The sequence below is a fragment of the Rattus norvegicus genome, chromosome 4 (genome assembly GCF_036323735.1).
Source record: "Rattus norvegicus strain BN/NHsdMcwi chromosome 4, GRCr8, whole genome shotgun sequence".
NCBI lineage: Eukaryota > Metazoa > Chordata > Mammalia > Rodentia > Muridae > Rattus > Rattus norvegicus.
The window spans coordinates 102673581-102694415 of record NC_086022.1 but is presented as its reverse complement, the minus strand read 5'-3'; the positions used below and the strand labels follow the sequence as shown (position 1 = coordinate 102694415).

Here is a 20835-nt window from a genome sequence, read left to right as displayed (position 1 = left end):
GGTTTTTGCCTAACAATCCTGCCTGGAGCTCTTACTGTGGCTTCTGTGAATGTAGTACTGTAACATGTGAGGCACCTACACCCTTCCTTTCCCAAATACATTTTGGTCAGTTTTTTTTTTTTATCACAGAAACCAAAACTAAACTAGAACAACATCTGAAGTGTAAGAACATTGTGAAAAGACTAAATCTATTAATCTCGAGCAGAGAAGAGGGAGAAGAATCTAATAAAAAAGACATAAGGTATTTTCCTTTTTTTATTTTCAACTTTATAAATTGTATAGTTTAATGTGTTTACATTTCAAATGTTATCCATTTTCTTGGTCCCCCCCTCTCCTATACTCCTCCCCCTTATTCTATGAGGATGCTCCCCCTCATTCTCCAACACTGGGAAAGGAGCCTACACAAGACCTACTCAGGAACAAGGGCTTCTCCTTCTATTTATTCCAGACAATGCCATCTTCTGCTACATATGCAGCTAGAGCCATGGGTACCCACATGTATAATGTTTGGTTGGTGGTTTAGTTCTGGGAGCTCTGGGGGGTCTGATTGACTGATATTGTTGTTCTTCCTATGAAGTTGCAAACCCCTTTAACTCCTTCAGTTTTTTTCTCTAACTCCTCCCTTGGGGTCTCCATGCTCAGTCCGAAGGCTAGCTGCAAGCATCTTAATCAGTATCAGTAAGCCTCTGACAGCCTCTCAGGAGACATCCATATCAAGCTTGTGACAGAAAGCACTTCTGCATCAGCATTAGTGACTGGATTTGGTGGCTCCATATAGGATGGATCTCCAGGTGGGTTAGTTTCTGGATGGCCTTTCCTTCAATCTCTGCTCCAATCATTGTCCCTGTATTTGCTCTCATGAGAATTTTGTTTCTCCTTCTAAGAATGACTGATGCATCTAGGTTTCGGTCTTCCTTCTTCAACTTCATATGGCCTATGAATTTTTTCTTGAGTATTCCAAGTTTTTGGGCTAATATTGACTTATCAGTGAGTGTATAGCATGTGTGTTCTTTTGTGATTGGGTTACCTCACTCAGGACGACATTTTCTAAATCCATTCATTTGTCTAAGAATTTCATGAACTCCATGATTTTAAATAGCTGAGTAGTACTCCATTGTGTAAATGTACCATGACTCAGCCATTAAAGGCTAGACTCATAACCATATGAGGTATTTTCAACTAAACCATAATAGAAACTTCCTGAAATCTTCAGAAATAGATGTGTATCCAAGTTGAGGAAGAGTGTAGAATACCAGGTGTACAAAAACGTAAAAACAGACCTTCTTGGGTTATATTATACTAAAAACTCTAAGTATATAAAGCAGAAAAGTACATTGAAATGTACAGAGAAGAAACATTAAATCACATATAAAGGCAGGCTATGGCAATAAAAGCAGATTTATTAACAGAAACCATGAAGATAGGAGATCACAGAATGGTGTGTTTCAGGATAACAACTGTCAATCCATAATTCTGTACTCAGCAAATTCTCAGTTATATTTGAAGGGGAAAAGCAAACTTCCCATGATTAAAACAATTTAAGGGATTCATGGCCACTAAGCTGATTTAAAGACGGTGTTAGAAAATATTCCTTATACTAAAGGGAAAGACAAACACATTAGGCCATTAGCTATTTTCAAATAATAATTAAGATAGAGAGAAATAGGAAAATGTCAAATATTATAAATTAAATTACAAGCAGAAAGTAATATGCAACCCACAGTAAGAGTTCTAGATATTAATATTTTAATCTCTCAATCAAAAGAGACAGGCTAGTACATTCAATTAATAATATAAAAGGACACATCTATTTGTTGGCTTCAAGAAAGGCATTTTTATCAGAAAAGTAAACCAAAAGCTTAAAGTGAAAAGCGGAAAAGAATCATTTGTTGTAAATAGGACTAGGAACTAAGCACATTGAGATGTTCTCATATTGAACAAATTAGATGTCAAACCAAAAGGCTCAGTAGAAATGCAGAGTTTCACTTTATAATGATTAAGAACATGATCCATTAGGTGGATATTACAGTTGAAAACATAGACATATTGAGCAAAAGTACATAGTTTTCATTTTAAAAAATACTAGTAAGTGTAAAAACCAAGACAAAGTCCACAATAATGGTAACTGTCTTCAACACTTACCAAAAGACAAATCATCCTGACCAAACAAAGAGGATCATTTGATGCAGTTACATAACAGAACAAATATACTAGATGTTTACAGATTCAAACACTTAATGAGAGGTTCCCCAAGCAGCATAAAGAAATTCTCTAAAATAGACTATTCAACAGGTCAGTAAGCAAGTTTTCACTAATATGGAATTATTAAAACCAACTATTGTACTATCTATCATTATGGTGAAATAAAAGTGGAAATGAACAAAAGAAATCTAAAACATACAGAAAATCAAGAAGTTGAAAACACACTAGTGAATGATAAAATGATCATCAAAAAAATATAAAAGGGAACAAATCTAGAATTGAACAAAATACAAAGTATAAAAATATATAGGAGACAATGAAAGCAATCTTAAAACACAAATTAAACTATAAAATTGTGCAAACAATAAAAATTAGTATGTATTGAATTGTATGAGAGTAGTATTAGCCTACTGTGTGACACTAATATTTTCGGAAGAACCTTTTGAAGGAATATTTTATCAGCATTTAATGATGATGGCTATTATGATATTAATGATAACATATTGCTGATTTAGTGTAAATTAAATATATTTGCTGGTTGTGCATGGATGTTAATACCATCAATTCTGACAATTATTTTAACATATAATGACAATATTAAGTTTAATAAAAGCTGATAATTTGGGTCTTTGTCATTTGCCCAAAGAAAAAACAAAGTAAATGTGAATGTGTTCAGTGCATTAAAATTTTTGGTATAATCCCCACCAATATTCCAATGACCTTTTGCACTGAGATAGTAAGAATGATCTTAATGTTCATATAAATATGCAGAAGTTCCCAGAAAGCAAAATAAATTCTGAACAAACAGTTTAATTACTGAAAATAGTAGATAACTGATTCCTCATGACAATAAAGAACCAAGAAAACAAAAACAGCATGGTCCTAAAACAATACAGATATATAATTCAATGAAACCTAAGGACCCAAATTTACATAGACTCAGAAACAAGATTGTGGACAAAGATGCGAAAAACATAATTAGAGGAAAGATAACCTCTTAACAAAATGTTGCTGCCAAAACTTGATATACAAGGCTGATACAAGAACCAAACAACTCACTATACAAAAGTCAATTTCAAATACATTAAATGTATTGATATATGATCTGAAATGTGACGCCATCTCTTGGCAAGATTTGTTAATTCGTTCCCAGATATAAATATGGCAAGGGATGCCAGATGGTGATTCCAGTTGCTCTGGAAACATGACAACAATTACCATTTAGGAACTTATAACAGTAATAACTGCTCAGCAAGGCAAAAATTCACTGATATATGAAGAGGAGAAAATGTCTGCTAGCTATACATATGACAAAGGAGAGATGTTTAAAATATTAAAAACTCTGTAAATTGAACAACAAAGAAATCAAACAACTTAATCAATAAATGAACTAAGAAAATGAGTAGACAATTTTCAAAAGTTAAAAGTCAGCAGTAGCACATTAACACTTGAAAAAAATTGTTTCATCTCAATAGCCTTCATAAAATTTCAAACTAAAGCCACATTTAAAACTCCCACCTGGTTAAAATGACAGTTATTAATAAAACAACTGACAACAGATGTGACAGTGATGTGGACAGAATGGATAATTTGCACATGTATGCAAAACATATATACATATATACTATAAACTATAATATTATATCTCATATATAATATTGTATATATTATATCATAAATTAGCCTGGCCATGACACTAATCAGTACATTGCTAAAAAAACTAAAAATTATTCCCATTGCCAGTGCTATAGCTCTTGGAAATTTACCTAAGAGACACAGGTAAAAATATCTGTGTTTGTGGCAGTTGACTCAGAGTATGAATTTGATCAAAAGTGTCAAACAAATGAGCTGCCAAAACTTGATGTACCCATGTGCAGGGATGAATCAAGAGCCAAACAACTTACACTGCAAAAGTCAACTTCAAATACATTAAAGGTATTGATATATGAAGTGTGAAACCGTCTCTTGGCAAGATTTGTTAATACATACTTTTATTCAATTTTGGTTATTCAGTCTCCTGAATAACTAACTAAAATCTACTTACAGTCTCTACTTCATACCAGCACAAAAGAGACTAATACATTACTATAGGAGCAAATAATTTACTACAGAATCACAGAGATAATGCCCTGTTTTTTCAAAGTGTGTGCCATTAACCATCCATTAACTTACATTTTAGCAGTATTACAACAAAGAAATGGACACTATTAGGGAATTTTCTGTGGGAAACATATCACACCATATGAGAAGAATCCCCAAGTAATGAGGAATATACATATGGTTGTGAAGCTCTTCACTAAAGTGTGGGTATCTCTCCATTGACTACATCATATGAGACCATGACATCATCCCTCACCCACAGCTTTTCATTGAAATTAGCACTCCTGGATGGAACTCCAGGAGACTTTCCCCCTCCTATCGCTCAATGTTTAAGGGCCATTCCTTGTAGAGATATCTTTACATTCAAGTGTCACCAGCTGTTTAGAACTCAACAGTTCCATGGCTATGTCATGCCCATATCACTGGCTTTTGAAATTTTGGAAAAGTGAATCTAACCGACATGGTTCAAAAAAAGCCAACCAATTTCCACCTGAATGTTTTGAATAATGTGTGATCATGATGGCCACAATATTTGTAGAGATAAGAGAGTTAACCAGTCAGGGAAGAATGTGATGGTGGAGACCCATTGGCATGACGGAGTCTTTATCTGTCACGGAAAGAAGGATGCCCTTATCACAAAGAATCTGGTCCCTGGAGAATCTGTGTATGGAGAGAAGAGTGTCTCCATCTCAGAAGGAGATGACAAAGTTGAGTACCGAGCCTGGAACCCCTTCCACTGTAAGCTGGCTGCAGTAATCCTGAGCAGCGTAGACCAGATCCACATAAATCCTGGGGCCAAGGTGCTCTACCTTGGGGCAGCCGCAGGCACCACTGTCTCACACATCTCTGACATCATCTGCCCTTATGGTCTGGTTTACGCAGTTGAGTTCTCCTGCTGCTCTCCCTGGGACGTCCTCAACTTGACCAAGAAGAAGACCAAAATTATTCCTGTAATTAAAGATGCTCAGCACCCACACAAATACTGCATGCTTATCACAATGGTTGATAAACATTTGCCAAAGTGGCCCAGCAAGACCATAGCCGAATTGTGGCCTGGAATGCCCACACTTTCCTCAGAAATTCAGGTCACTTTGTGATTTCCATTAAGGACAATTGCATTGACTCCACAGCTTCAGCAGAAGCTTTGTTTGCATCTGAAGTGAAAAAGTTGCAGCAAGAGAACATGAAGCCCCAGGAGTAATTGACGCTAGAGCCTTATGAAAAAGATCACTCTGTCGTTGTATGTGTGTGCAGGCCACATCCCAAGGCGAAGAACTAAAACCTAGCTATCTGGATTGAAGAAATGTGTGTTGGTACTGTTGCATGAGTGGCTTTTTGCAGGGAATTCTTTTGTTTTTCTGTTTAAAGACTCATCTGTCAAAAAACAACAACAAAAAAGAAACAAGACTAAGTCATCTTTCAAACTCAAGAAACACTATTTATAGAATAATATATGTATTCCAGTTCTCACTCAGGATACCTTGGGATTCTGATATTTCACTGAGTTGCTAGTTGATCCAGTTCTGCATCTGTGACTAGCACTTGATAAGTTGCATGAACCCCTACTACTACATTCCTGTCTCAAGGACTTTTATAGTGTGTTCAAACTCAATGCAAAATGCATTTGCAGCCAAAACATAAGGTCTGTCATTCAGCTCTTGCTGTTACTACTACTCTTACTTCAAGGTAAGGAAGGATGGCAATGATAATGTACTTAGCTCAGTTCAGTATGTACTGTCTTGTTTTTCAGGTTAATTCTCTTGTAATCTATGTAATTGGTAGATATTTGTTTTGTTTCTTTAATACTGGTGTCTCACGTGACATCCAGATGACCCAGACCTGCTCTCTCTATCTGCATCTCTGGGAGAAAGTGTCTCCATAACTTGCCAGGCTTGTGTAAACATTTTTAACCTTTTAGCTTGATATTGGCAGAAAGCACAGGAGGCTCCTAAGGTCTAGATCTATGCTGCAACTGTTTGGCAAATGGGGTACAATTAAGGTTCAGATGCAGAGGATATGGGACCGATTTCACTTTCATCCTCAGTGCTGTGGAGGCTGAAGATGCTGCAAATTATTGTCAACACTGTCATGACATCCCTCCCACAGTGATACAGATCAAAACATAAACCACTCAGAGAGTCAGTAATGTGATATTGGGCTGTTCCAGTTTCACTTTCTAGTGTCCACATCAGCTAAGAGTATTTTTATGTCATATCCAGGATTTTAAGAGCACTGTGCAGTTTGGTTAAAAGCAGCCAGGCCAGCGTTTTTAATACCAATATTTGTACTGTTTTTCTAGTATTTCAGCAGCATGTACATATCTATTATTTTTTCACCCAGGGTATCTACTACATTTTAGTTGTCTGTATTGCATCATCATTGAGTTTGTACAGCAAAGTGGAAGGAACCATAGATATGAGAATGAGGGATTCTTTAACACAGGAATTAGTGTCCATACTACAGCCATTAATTGACTCAAATAATGTGGTATTAGATGAGCAGGTATATTGCTATTACAAATATTGTACAGTCTGTTCCTCCTTTACATGTTACAGCTCATTTTTCCATACAAGTATAAGCTGCCTAAGTATGTGTTTCTGATTCCCAAATCTAAAAGGAGAGCATCTGTGTTAGTTTGAGTGAGACTGAACGAAATATGACTAGATACTTGGATGCTTAGGTTTTTTTTAATTTATTTAATACTTAATAATAATTCTTTGGTTTCTGGGCAAACATCCCCCTCCCCCATCCCGTTCCTTATGGGTGTTCCCCTCCCAACCCTCCCCCCATTGCCGCCCTCCCCCCAACAGTCTAGTTCACTGGGGGTTCAGTCTTAGCAGGACCCAGGGCTTCCCCTTCCACTGGTGCTCTTACTAGGATATTCATTGCTACCTATGAGGTCAGAGTCCAGGGCCAGTCCATGTATAGTCTTTAGGTAGTGGCTTAGTCCCTGGAAGCTCTGGTTGCTTGGCATTGTTGTACATATGGGGTCTCGAGCCCCTTCAAGCTCTTCCAGTTCTTTCTCTGATTCCTTCAACGGGGGTCCTATTCTCAGTTCAGTGGTTTGCTGCTGGCATTCGCCTCTGTATTTGCTGTATTCTGGCTGTGTCTCTCAGGAGCGATCTACATCCGGCTCCTGTTGGTCTGCACTTCTTTGCTTCATCCATCTTGTCTAATTGGGTGGCTGTATATGTATGGGCCACATGTGGGGCAGGCTCTGAATGGGTGTTCCTTCAGTCTCTGTTTTAATCTTTGCCTCTCTCTTCCCTGCCAAGGGTATTCTTGTTCCCCTTTTAGAGAAGGAGTGAAGCATTCACATTTTGATCATCTGTCTTGAGTTTCATTTGTTCTAGGCATCTAGGGTAATTCAAGCATTTGGGCTAATAGCCACTTATCAGTGAGTGGGATGCTTAGTTTTCAATTGATAAACTGTCTGGGAAGGATTAAGAGGTGTCCTTATTAAAGAAGGTAAACACTCCAGTAGACTTTGAAGCTTTAAAAGCCTATGTCATGACCCATGTTGCTTTCCTTCTCTTTGCGTGCTCCCTGTAGAGCACACTGTAGCCCTCAATGAATTCTCCAGCATCATAGCTGCCTTTGTTCTGCTAGGCCCCCTGACATGATGATAATTTATCCTGATAACAATGGCCTGTATTAACATAATGCCTGTTTGAAATTTTAACAAGGTTTCTGTTTTGTTATCTGAATTCCAAAGACACTACCCATACAAATCACTCAAATGTAAAGAGATGATGAGGATTGACATATTTGTACTGTTGGAACTGAAAGGATGATTAATATAATATCAGTTATTATTATCTTAGTTCATAAGACACATGATATGTCTTAACATAGTTTATGTAATATTTGCACTCCTTTGTATATATCTCGATAGAATGTTGTAAAAATGTAAATATTTGTATTACAGTGACTTTGACTAAGGAATTATGTAAGATGTTTACTAACATTATACAGAACCTTAGTTATATTATTTCTAAGTAGATCTTCATTAATTTGCTACTTTTCTAGTCCTTCTGAAAAAATACCTGACAAGAAACAACTTGGAGGGTGATGCGTATTTTGACTCACAATTAGATGGATGTCTTACCATCTTGCAGCAAGGCCTGGCAATGAATTCCCTAGGAGGAGCAACATAGATTGGTGGAACATAAAGAATAGAAACAACAAGATTGAGGAGTTCATCTGATTTCCAAAGTTTCACTGTTGGTGACCTATTACTGCTATGAAATTTTTATTTGCCAAAGGATCACAAGCTTGATATTGTACCACAAGCTGCAGTCATAGTGTTCAAAATACAAGCATATGAGAGATGTTTCATGTTCAGGCCATAGCTTTCTGCCTGGTCTTCCTTTGGCCCATGGTTTAAAACCTAAAATCACTGTTCAGCCTTGTATGACTCCATCACTTTCATTTTATCAAGACATTTCAAAATTTCAAACACTAGTTTAGTATTCTAGACAATCTCTTAACAGTAAACAATAGTAAAATCAAACTGGAAGTTACATACCTCCATCCACAGCATTCTCAATAGAATGCCAACGTAGCAAAAAAAGAAAGACCAAATATTACCCAAATTCAGCCAGCACAAAATCTTTAGTTCCATGTTAAACACTGAAGAGCCATGGAGTTATCATAAGATCACCAATAGCCTTATGTAGCCACAAGCTTAGGTTTACTCTTGAGTCACTGAACTGTGTGTGATGTGTAGAAATTCTGGAAAGTATGTATTAGCACATCCAAACTTATAGCGTTGGCTGCCATAAAAGTCACTCAAGTAAACCCAAATCAGAGTAAATAAGTTTATTTAAATTTACTTATAGAGCTATGAAAAAGTTTTAAAGTTTCATAAGTGTCCCACATATATCTTACCAAGTATCTTTTATTAAAGGCAGAATCAATGCGATCTGTGTGCAAATTACAGGCTCTAATAACAAGGCACAGATAAAACAAGGCTCATGGAAACTTGCAAATTTATGTGGCCAAATTCTCCACTCTTATCAGGGAATCTGCTGGTCTTGTCAAATTCTATCACTGTGTGAAAGACAGCTTTGTCTTTGTCTTAGTTTGGGTTTACTGCTGTGAAGAGGCACCATGACCAAGGCAACTTTTATAAAGCCAAGCATTTAATTGGGTGTGGCTTACAGTTTCAGAGGCTCAATGCATTATCATCATAGTGGGAAGCATGGCATTATGCAGGCAGACTTGTTGTTGGTGGAGCCACGAGTTCTACATCTTGAACTGAAGGCAGCCAGGAAGAGACTATTCCACACCTGGCAGAGCTTGAGCACAGGAGGCCTTAACACACAGTGACACACTTTTTCCTACAAGGACATATTTACTTATGAAAATCTGAAAAAATTATATTGACAAATGGTTTACCCTTATCTACCCCTCTTATTAGTGCCACTTACTATGGGCCAAATATTCAAACACATGAGCCTATGCGGGCCATACCTATTCAAACCACTACAGCCTTGTTTTATCTATCATGTACAGCAACTAATGGTGACTTGTGCTAGGTTGGAGTTACTCTGTATATAAATTGAATGATCTGTTTCCCTATAACCACACTTAAAACCTGTTCCAAGTATATGCTAGGGTACCAGGAGATTGGATTACAATATTTTGCATTTGTAAAAATTATTAAACAGAAAACCTATTTCACAATATGAATAAGTATAAATTATCATCCTTAAAAAAGAACTTATGAAGAGAGGATATCCTTGACTTGAAAGTGGATTCACTTTGAAACATGGGTGGTAGGATGAAACATTCTGGAAACTCTGTCTCCTTATAGGAGGAGTGGACTTGCTATTATTGACTTCATTCCTATTTTTTACCTGACTAGAAGAGAACAAAAATCTTAAAGGCTGACAGGAAGATCTTTTATTGCTTGCAGAGCTCTGGCCCACTTCTACCATTGTGTATTCCTGTGGTGGTCCAATAATAGCATCTTTAAGGGCTGGACTACTCTGGGGAAGGACTATGTGAAATAGGTTTAGTTAGTGTTGACAATGCAGGGTTTATAGAGGTAAATATTTCTATTTTTCACCAACAGCTGCATTACCCGGCATAGGAATATGCACTTGAACTAACTTGCATGGAAGTTGTGAAAACAGAGCCTACATATACTACCAATCAATCCAGTAAAACTAATAAGATGACATATTTCTTCAAAGCTAATCAGAATTGAAAGGGCCACGGGAAGCCTTTCTTACACTATCAAGGCTGGATTAAAAAATTCACATTGATAAGAGAAAATTCTAAACAAAAATACATGTAAGAAGATATGACACTAAGAAATTTTTCTGGAAATCCTGTTCAATTGCTCTTACTTTGAAGAACTGAAACATAGAATAGAGTGTAACATTTTATATTACAGCCTCGATATTTGAACTTACATGAACTTACAGCCATTTTAAAATGATTTACAGATTTCAAAGCAATGTGACAATCATGTCCTGGTGCAATTATAGGCCAAGGACTACTTTCTCATCATTTTAGAGATGGTCCTTTTATTATCAGTATGCTGTGTAGATAGATATTATTGCAAAGTCTCACTTCTCCAAAATGAAGGTAAATTTGTTTTGTTAAGGTGTGTATGTGTATATATGTGTGTGTGTGTGTTTACTTTTTTAGTAGTACACAATCTACATAAATGGTAGTGTTACTTGCACATGACTGAGTAATTATTGATCTTTATACCTATTTAAAAATAACTAAACTATGAAACAGTAAATTGCTAAAGTGAAAGCCATGTTTGTCTCACCTGATATTTTCAGAGGTTTGTACTACTAGCAGCATGGAATAGTTTTTATTCAAGAGTAGGTGATAGCTCTAGTACGAGACAGTGCATAAAAATGATAGAAATGACACGAGCTAGACATGATCAAGTCTTTGAAGTCAATGAATTACATTCAGTAAAGTCCAAAGAACATGGATGACAAAAACAATTATCTTTCTATTTTATATCCTGTATCACATTAAAGACAAAAAAGGAAATATTTGTATTCTTTGAGGGAATATGAAAGTTCTAATAAATATATGCATATATATATATGTTTATATTAGATTAAGAAATAATTCTTATTGGTGATGTACTGAATTGACCCGTTGGGCACAAGCTAGTGTCATCAGAGAGGAGGGAGCCTCAATTGAGATAATGCCTTCATTATGTCAAGCTATAGCCAAGTTTGTAAGGCATTTTCTTAATTGTTGATTGATATGGGAAGGCTCTGCCAATTTTTGACTAATTGTGTGTTATGCCCATGGGCTTAAAATCTTTAGTGATATTAGACAATATGTTGAGCAAGCTATGGGAAATAAACCTGTAAGTAGCACAACTTCGTGACCTCTGTTTCAGCTCCTGACTCCACATGACTGTCATGGTTTTTCCCTTCATTGCTTTTGATGATGAACTGGTATTTTGAAGTAAAGTACAGTCTTTCCTTCACAAATTGCTTTTGCTCATGATGTTTCATCACATCAAAGTAGCTCTTAGTTTTAGCATCAGTAATTATTGATATAGCAATCTTAGATTTTTCCTTTCTATTATTGTTACTTACTTTTTACTCAGTATTTTCTACACTCCAGATCACTATATGGAACTGGTATTGTTGAAAGAGTTCAGGTCTTCATAGCATTGGGTGTTTGATTTCTCATGAGCACAAGATAATGGAGTTAATAGATCTGTTATAACAAAAATGAATATCACTACCACTTCTTTGATATCATTCTGTGTCAGACACAAAATACATTAAAACATTCAGTGGAAATATGAAAAAAAGCTGTCACCACTGTCCCATAGGCTTTCATTGACTTTATATCAATCTTAGTTTTGCTATCAGAGACTTGTCATCTCCAGGCATTAGTCCGGTATTTGTCTCAATAGAGCAGTTATTCTGTTTTCATTCAGCAATCTCATTTCCACCTTCTCTCAGCCCTATACTTCTTTCTAAAATTATCTTCTTAGAGTATGTAAAGGCTTTCTCCACCATAAACCAAAGCACTGCATCTCAGAAGACATCCTCTTTCTACATTTTCTTTATATCCACTGTCCCAGCTACCTGTTTAATTTTGAAAGGTAATAGATTAATAAAACATATAATCAGACCATTTTCCTACTCTTTCCCCCCCCCTAACCCATCCTAACCCAGATCTTAGCCTCTTCTGTTAAATAGTATGATTATGTGTGTGTGTGTATGTGTGTGTGTGTGTGTGTGTGTATGAAGGAGAAAGAATTTATGTGTAAATGCAACTTGTTTCATCTACTTTTCATTACTTGTAGGTGTGCAATTTTAGAGATGACTCCAGGGTACTGGGTAGTCAATGGGGAAGGTTCACTTTATATCATATCCTCTGTTCAATCAGCCTGCTATTCTTATCTCTCTGAGGGTTATAAATGCTACCTTCCAAAGTGAAGTTTCTATTTTAAAGCAGTAAATATCAGTTAGAGGGGAAAATCTTGAACTTAGTGCTGTGTGCCCCTGTGTGTGTGCATGTGTGTGTCGACACAGAATCTAGCTTTGATGTAAAGTGTATGTAGCTTATGTTGTTGTCAATCTCAGAATTGTCCTGCATCAGTCAAAACCAATAATAGTTTTGGAAAACTCTCATGCAGAGCAGTATAACAAAGATAGCAGATATAGTATATATTGTCTCCCCTATACCTTCACATATGCTGTGAGATAAATTATTATTACCAATAATTAATGAACTCTCAGGTGAGATTAGATATGAAATTACAGTTAAATATCTGTTTCAATCAGAACTAGGCATCTACGAATATCTTACATATTACAACTAGGAGAAGATATGATAATTTGTGTTTTATCGTAGGGAAATCTAGAGTACTTGAGAGTTTATTTAAAAAAAAACCTTAACTCTAGAGAAATACCAAAGATGATTTATATGAACCAGTATATTATTTTCCAATGTAGTGTTATATGAAGTCTCTTTGGTATGTACTTAGAAACCAATACATCATCCAATCTCAAATACATATTGAAAACAGAGTAAAAGATGGAGATATAATACATTGATAATGTCCTTATTTCACTCAATGTATATATTCTATGATTTGACAACATATACATAAATATGAGGCTATCATAAAACATTTAAAAAAACATTTCTTATGAAATAGTTTGGACTGGTTGTGAATTTGCTCTTTGGTTCATATATAATTTGTGATCGTCTTACATCCCAGCCTAAAATTAGAACTCCTCCTAAATCCTTAAACAGAAGACTATTGTTTTTCTGTCCCATATATAGACCAGAAACCAAGGACGGATGCTTAAGATACTCTGTAAATGCTTTAGAATGAGGACATAGTCTTTTTTGAAAAGGACCTCTGGTCTTCAGATACTGAATTTTTGCCTGAACTTGAAGCCAAATAATATTTCATGAAACTATTTGAAACTGTGTACTCAATCTATTTCTCTAGTGTGTTTTCAAACTCCTGTTTGATTCACATTTAAGAAAACTGTGTAACTGATCCCCAGTTCAGTAGCAGAATACCTGGATATTCTGCTTTTCCTCTCTGCCTGTGATTTCATAGGCTCTTTGAAGAAACTTCCCTAGGAAAAGAAGTGGGAGATCATATAGGAACACTGTCCCAGTCCCAGTTTGCTTTATAATAGCTGTGATGAACATCATGATAATTACAACTTGGGTTAGGGAAAGGGTTTTTTGTTTGTTTGTTTGTTTGTTTCACAGATTCAGTTTGTTATTGAGGGGAGTTTAGGCATGAATTCAAGGCAGGGCCTTGAAGCAGAAACCACAAAGGAATGGAGTTTACTGGTTTGATCACCTACTTTTCCTATAAACTCCAGGCCAATCTGTTTAGGGACAAAATTTACTACCGTGGGGCATACCCATCTATATCAATTAATAATCAAAAATTTTATTAAAATATACAGACAACCCAATCTGATCAAGGCAGTACCCTACTTGCAATTTCCTCAGGTGACTCTGTTCTGTGTCTGGTGGCAAATGAAACAACTAGGTGATCTTTACCAAGTTCTTTCAATATTTATTGAAAATGTCTCTTAGCTATACCTAAATCTCTTTTTCATACTAAGTTTCCATGGAGAATGTTATAATTTGATATTTCTGTGTAGTTTTCACTTAACCTTTTGTAATAGTTGTGTCTTTTTCACAGTAAAAACATATTCTCTTAGGAACTGGATAAGATGTCCTGATGGAATAACACATTTTTAGTGAACACGTTAATTTAAGGGTACAGTTGGTCTAGGGAGAACATTTGACTACAAAGGAATTAGTTTATGTTAAAACAGTGAACCAGGACAGGCAATAATACAAGCAACCTGGAGTAATGAATGGAGTTGGTATTCTAGATGTAGAGGAACATATACCCAATGGTGGTACACAGGAACGTGAAAGCAAAGCTTTCTGAGACAGAGAACAGCAAGATTACTTGAAGTTGACAAATAACCAGACAGTAATGGATTTCCATATCCACCTGCCCATACGAACCACACCCTCTACTTTTTGTGTATGATAGCATTTTACCACTTCCTCTTATCTCTGAAACCAATTCTGTTTGGTGATCCTGATAATTTATCATGTTAATGTCTTCAATATCTACATAGAAAATCCCTCTGCTAGATAATACTCACCATTATTAATCCTAAAAAGCCAGTGAAACTTTCTACAAATTCTGGGATTTTGATATATTGGTCCTATCACTTGTCAGAAAGCAATAGTTGTAACCTTTTAACCATTTACATACCATAGGCCTCTATATTCACAGGAGTTTAAAATTATGTTGCCATGTATTTTTCAGAGACTAATAATGCTCTCTGTAGCAAAATCTGGTCTGAGATACCTATGGGCAGCAGCCTCTACTTAGTTACTCAGGCAAGCCAGCCATGCATATATGCATAAAATTGACAGTTTATGGATTTGCATATGTCCACAGTGAAGCCCTGTTCCCAGAGGACTTAATAGGCTCATAAAATCCTGTGCTATAGTCAGCTGCAATCAGGATACAGTGTAGACATGAGAGTTCTCACTCAACTCCTAGGTCTCCTGATGCTCTGGCTCTCAGGTAAGTCACAACAGCCCCATTTATCTCAATACAGTCAATATTGCCTGAGTCCTTAGAGAATTCTTAATTACATCATTAAGTCTCTGTTTATCCTTATTTATATTTCTGATTTCAGGTGCTCAATGTGACATCCACATGACTCAGAACCCAGTTTCTTTGTCTGCCTTTATAGGGGACAAGGTCACCATCACTTGCCGGGCCAGTCAAGACATTAGTAGATATTTAGGCTGGTACCAACAGAAACAAGGACAAAGTCCCAAGTTTCTGATGTATTATGCATCCAACTTACTCTCTGGTGTCCCATCAAGGTTCAGTGACAGTGGTTCTGGGACAGAGTACTCTCTCACTATCACTGGCATTCAGCCTGAAGATGCTGCAACTTACTTCTGTCAACAATGTTACAGTTACCCTCCACAGTGACAGAGATCTTAACAAAAACTACACATATGGGCTGGTATTTGGGACACCTGCACCAGACAGTGTGATCAGTTGCCTAAAATGTTCATCAGATGCAAAGAGGATCTGAAGGTCACTGTGAGGTTTGAGTAAATCTGAGGGAAGCTGCCCTTTATTATGTTATGGCTTTAAAGTTATAACTAACATAGGAGAGTCCCCTCAGCAGACCAAATATTGTGATTTTTTTTTAGTTCTTTTTTTCAGAGCTGGGGACCGAACCCAGGGCCTTGTGCTTCCTAGGTAAGCGCTCTACCACTGAGCTAAATCCCCAGCCCCTTGTGATTGTATTAATACAAGGAAATAGAGTCAATACTACAATATTATAATTCTGGGGTATATTGGTCAGAAAGTCAATTCTAAAAACAAGATTTCCTGGTGCTACCCTTAAAGCTAGAGGCATCTCCCATTGCAAATATGGGCTCCTTCACTCTGGAGCCCTCACCCCAGAGAAATGTAGCAATTAATAGTTTCACCTTCCTTGAGCAAACTTTCATGATTTTTCTACTAGTACAAATAACCTTAGAGCCAAATATACTACTGAATGAAACATATTTAATCTATATACTGAAATATGATAACGTGTTATATAAAATTCACAATAATCTTAAAGTATTAGTACTTTCAGCACCCTGGATATGAAAAGCTAAAATGAGTTTCAGTTCAGTATTGTTGCACAGTTCTTACATTAGCTTTGTTTTATTTGAATGTGAGAATATATCTGTACCATTGGAATGATAATGTCCATGTGTGGATCAAATACTTCTAACAGATTATATGAAGATTTTATTGCAATTTAAAGTGGCCTTAGTAAAGCTATTCTATTATATATTTAGAAGATGTGAAAAGGCAGAGGACTTAAAATGCAAAGTTACAGATTGAAGAAATGGGAATCAATTATGCATGAACAATTGAGAAGCTTCTTAGACTCAAGAGTAATCCATCAGTGCAACAGGCACTAATCGCCGCATGTGTTTTATTCTAAAGACTGAAATCAACAAAAACCTGACAACAAAAATTCTAAACATTTACAGTTTGGGTTGTGGTGGTAATCTTAAAGGCTGAGCCACCTTTCTAGGACAAACCCATATATTTAAATAAATTGTCAATTATTTAGAATAAATCTATGGAGTATGATGCCATATTTACAAATTGCTGTATGTAGAGTATTATTCAATTGAATTAAAGATCTTCTAGGAACCAGAATTTCACACGACATTCTGTGACAAAAGTTTTCATATATGAAAATGCTAGTTCTCTATAAATCCATGATTGTTAATTATTTTGTGAAGGAATTTGAAGAATATGATATGACTGTAGCAAACATAAAGATATACCAGAGTGAGCAGTTGCAGGAAAAGGCAGGAGCATGATGCTGAGATGAGTGCAGTCAACAGAGAAGAGGAAGAGAAAGAGGGTGTAATGGTGACACTGCAGGACCTACATGGACCCATCCTCTTTACAACAAAACATATTTTGCTGACCTTATCAAAATGGCCATTTATGACATAAAGGAGAAGGCAAGTCATACCAACTTACTTACAAAACTCTGTTGACTTGTTTTATGTTAATTTGACACAAGCTAGAGTCATTTGAAATGATAGAACCTCAATTGAGAAAATGCCTCTAAACGACATTGTTGTAGGAATTACTGTAAAGCATTTTGTTAACTATTATGGTGGTCCTGAACGCTATTAGAAATCAGTCTGACTAAGACATGGGGAGCAAGTCAGTAAGTTTACCCATCCAATGCCTCTGCATTTTCTTCTGGCTCCAAGTTATTGCTTTTACTTTCCACAGTGATGGATTGTTTCTTACCTTAAAGTGAAGTGTAAGGGAAATAAACCCCTTTCTCTCCAAGCTGCTTTTGGTCATGGTGTTGGATCACAACAAGCATAATCCTAAGACAAGAACATCGAAAAATAATCAAAATATTAAAAGTTGTGCAGTACGACATAATGGCATAGGGAACAGAGAAAAAATGCTCTTGCATTGTGCTTGAAATTACAATGTATTACACAAACTGACAATATGACTTTAAATCTACAATCCCTGTGATACTCCTCGTCCACTCAAACATTCAAAAATACACAGAACAAACTATACCATCACACTCATGTGTAATTAATCACAAATCCAAGGTAGAAAACACACACACACACACACACACTCACACACGCACAAGCACACACAAGCACACACACGCACACACACGTACACACACAGAGGCATGTATACTCTATATACAAATGCGTAGTAAGAAATAGTGCATAGGAATTAATGCATGCAAATGACAACTGCCAGATACACTTGATAACCAAAATGCTGGTATGCAAAGGTTAGAAACATAAGAACTCACGACTTGTGATTATATATATTCACCAGCTGAAACTGACTCAGTTTAAAGACTGTTAAGTGTCAGCATATGTGTTGTCCTGCGAAAATGAACATATTGACTGGTTGTTTATTAACTTCTTCTATTCCCAAGCACTTTTGTACATGTCAGCATGTTCTTCCTGTCTGTGAATTACTTCTGAGAAGCTAATGAATCTTTGTGTAAGATCTTTTAATCTTTCCAGGATGTTACTCTGCTCATTTGGAAATGTGTTTTGAACACATGAAAGGCTTTGAAGTACCCATTCCTAAATGGGATGTCTTTAACAAATCCTGTGGTAGAGATACAAGGTATTTAGAACATGATCTAGGGACAGAGTGGTTTTAACTATAAGAGATTTCTCTTGAAAGTGCTATAAAAAGGTGGGGCCAGTCTGCTTTATTCTCATCTTTATAACCTAGGCAAATTAATGCTAATGTTTTGTCCATTTTCTTACATTCTTGTCTTTTTTTGTACTAGAAACTGGCTTATATTAAACTGTTGTTTAATAAATTAAAACTCCTAAGATTATGTATAAAGTAGGTCATTTGAATATTTTGTTATTTATTAGTTTCTTGGAGTTATTTTTCTCCTTGTCAAAGCTTGGCAGATGGGGAGAAGAAAGGATGGTTGTTATTAATTACTCCTTTTAAACAAACTTCCTTTGGCAGGGTGGTTTAAGACAATACACTCAATCTACTTACTACACTGGCATCAGTATTCATAAATGCAATCAATAAGGATAAGTTTTGAGGCCTATTGTCTATAAGCTTCTAAGTTACATAGAACCTTAGCCAACTTGGTTGTACGAAACTAGACATAATTGACCTCACATAGGATTTGAAGATTCTTCATACATATCACATTCTATAAAGCAAATTTATTGTCGGACCATCCTCTTTTCACATTTGCAACTCGAAGAAGATGACATTGAAACAGATGTCTTTTCCCATTAGTAAGAAAATAAACAGCCCTTTAATATATTCTTGTCTTAATATGTAAATCAATGTTAATAAACTCACAAACTAAACAATCAAGTTTAAGGTAGTCACTCAAACACATCCAATCTCGGCTTGTCAACAACGACGCTGAGGATACCTGGAACAAAATGGGGGACAAGAGACACAAAGAAGGACAAGACAAGAGTCTGATCAAGGCGACAATTTTACTTTTTCCAAGGCTTAATTTATACCATAACAGGGTAACAGAGGGAGGGGGGATGTGTGAAACATTTACACAGGCCAAGGACACAATACTCGTGTGGCCAGCTGATGTCAACAAAATGTTGGTTTTTCAGAGAGATTATAGGTATCACATTGGGTATCTTGATGTCAGGTGTATTTCTCAGCAAAGTCACAACTTTACATATCACCACCAGATTTTTATTAGTCTTCTGCAGCTGGCTGGGGATTTTCCATGAACCTAATCATAATTCTAACCATAATAATAACATCAATAATGGAGGGCTTCAAGGACATTGTTCCATATATCGGTTCATCTCACAGATCTACAGTTGTCATAGGCATTATGCAGCTGTGGTACTCTGTCTAGAATTCTATACTTTGAATATCAGTTGTATTTTTATAGACTTACAAAAATAAAAAAATCTTAACATAACAGAATTGAACCATGAAGAATAGCTTCACTATATTTTTTGTATGTACGTTGTGTCCTTCATAGTCACCTATAATTACCTTTGCTTGGTCTCCATTTTAGATGCTATTGTACATGAATACTTGTAGATGTCTACCACAAGTTTTAGTCTTATTTGCTGTTTTCCTATAATTTGCATTATTAAAGTCACAAAGTCATGTGATCAACAGTATAGACAACAAGACTAACAAAAGTCAATACTAGTAGGTATATCAAATCAATAGGAAAAATTTCACAAAGCTCCAGCACTTGTTGAAGAGCTACTGGTAATTTTTCTGAGAGTGAGAGAATCAACCTTTTCTAAGGATAAGTCTGTATGTTGGCTATTAAATTCCAAGTAGTGAGCCTTAAACATATATACATAAGACCAACACTAAATGGACTCATTAGTGTGTGTTACTGTATGTGTGTGTGTGCACGTGCGTGTGTGTGTGTGTCTGTGTGTGTGTAAAACAATAATAATTATGTAATTCAAAGTAAGTCACTTGAAAAAGAGTGGGGAACATGAATATGTTGGAAGTGGGGAATGCTCATAATGGTGTAAACACAGTTCTAAATTATGAAGTTCTTTTAAAAAATGAAAATGTTATTTAAAGCAGCTAGTGTATAAAAATATTGATTGAAAAATTAGAAATTTATTTAATTAGTATTTATGCAGGTTCCCCTTGAAATTATAGTCTGAATACCTAATTTAGAAATATATCTGAATTTCAAAATATGTGGAAGATAAATGCAAGATATCGATGGATGGTTGTGATTTGTTTTAGATGTTCAATAGTCAGGGCAACTATGAACCATATTGCAAGCCTTCTGCTATTGTCCATTGAGTCCTATTTATACTCACTCCCAAGTTTCCTATCTTACCATGTGAGTCTGTATTAGCAAAACTCCATGTGAGTCTTTGTGCCAGTTGACATCCCTCTGGCAATCCCTTCATGTCTGAGGAAGCAGCAAGAAGCCA

The 20835-nt window shown here is 36.0% G+C and overlaps 1 pseudogene and 1 gene segment (V, D, J or C); both read left to right on the top strand.

Moving 5' to 3' along the window:
- The first annotated feature begins 4808 nt into the window (after positions 1-4808).
- Fbl-ps5 (fibrillarin, pseudogene 5) lies at positions 4809-5581 on the top strand (annotated as a pseudogene).
- A 9725-nt stretch (positions 5582-15306) lies between these two features.
- LOC502817 (immunoglobulin kappa variable 1-39-like) lies at positions 15307-15827 on the top strand. The segment is given in 2 exon segments: positions 15307-15394; positions 15510-15827. Coding segments are annotated over 2 exon segments (354 nt in total).
- Positions 15828-20835: the final 5008 nt, after the last annotated feature.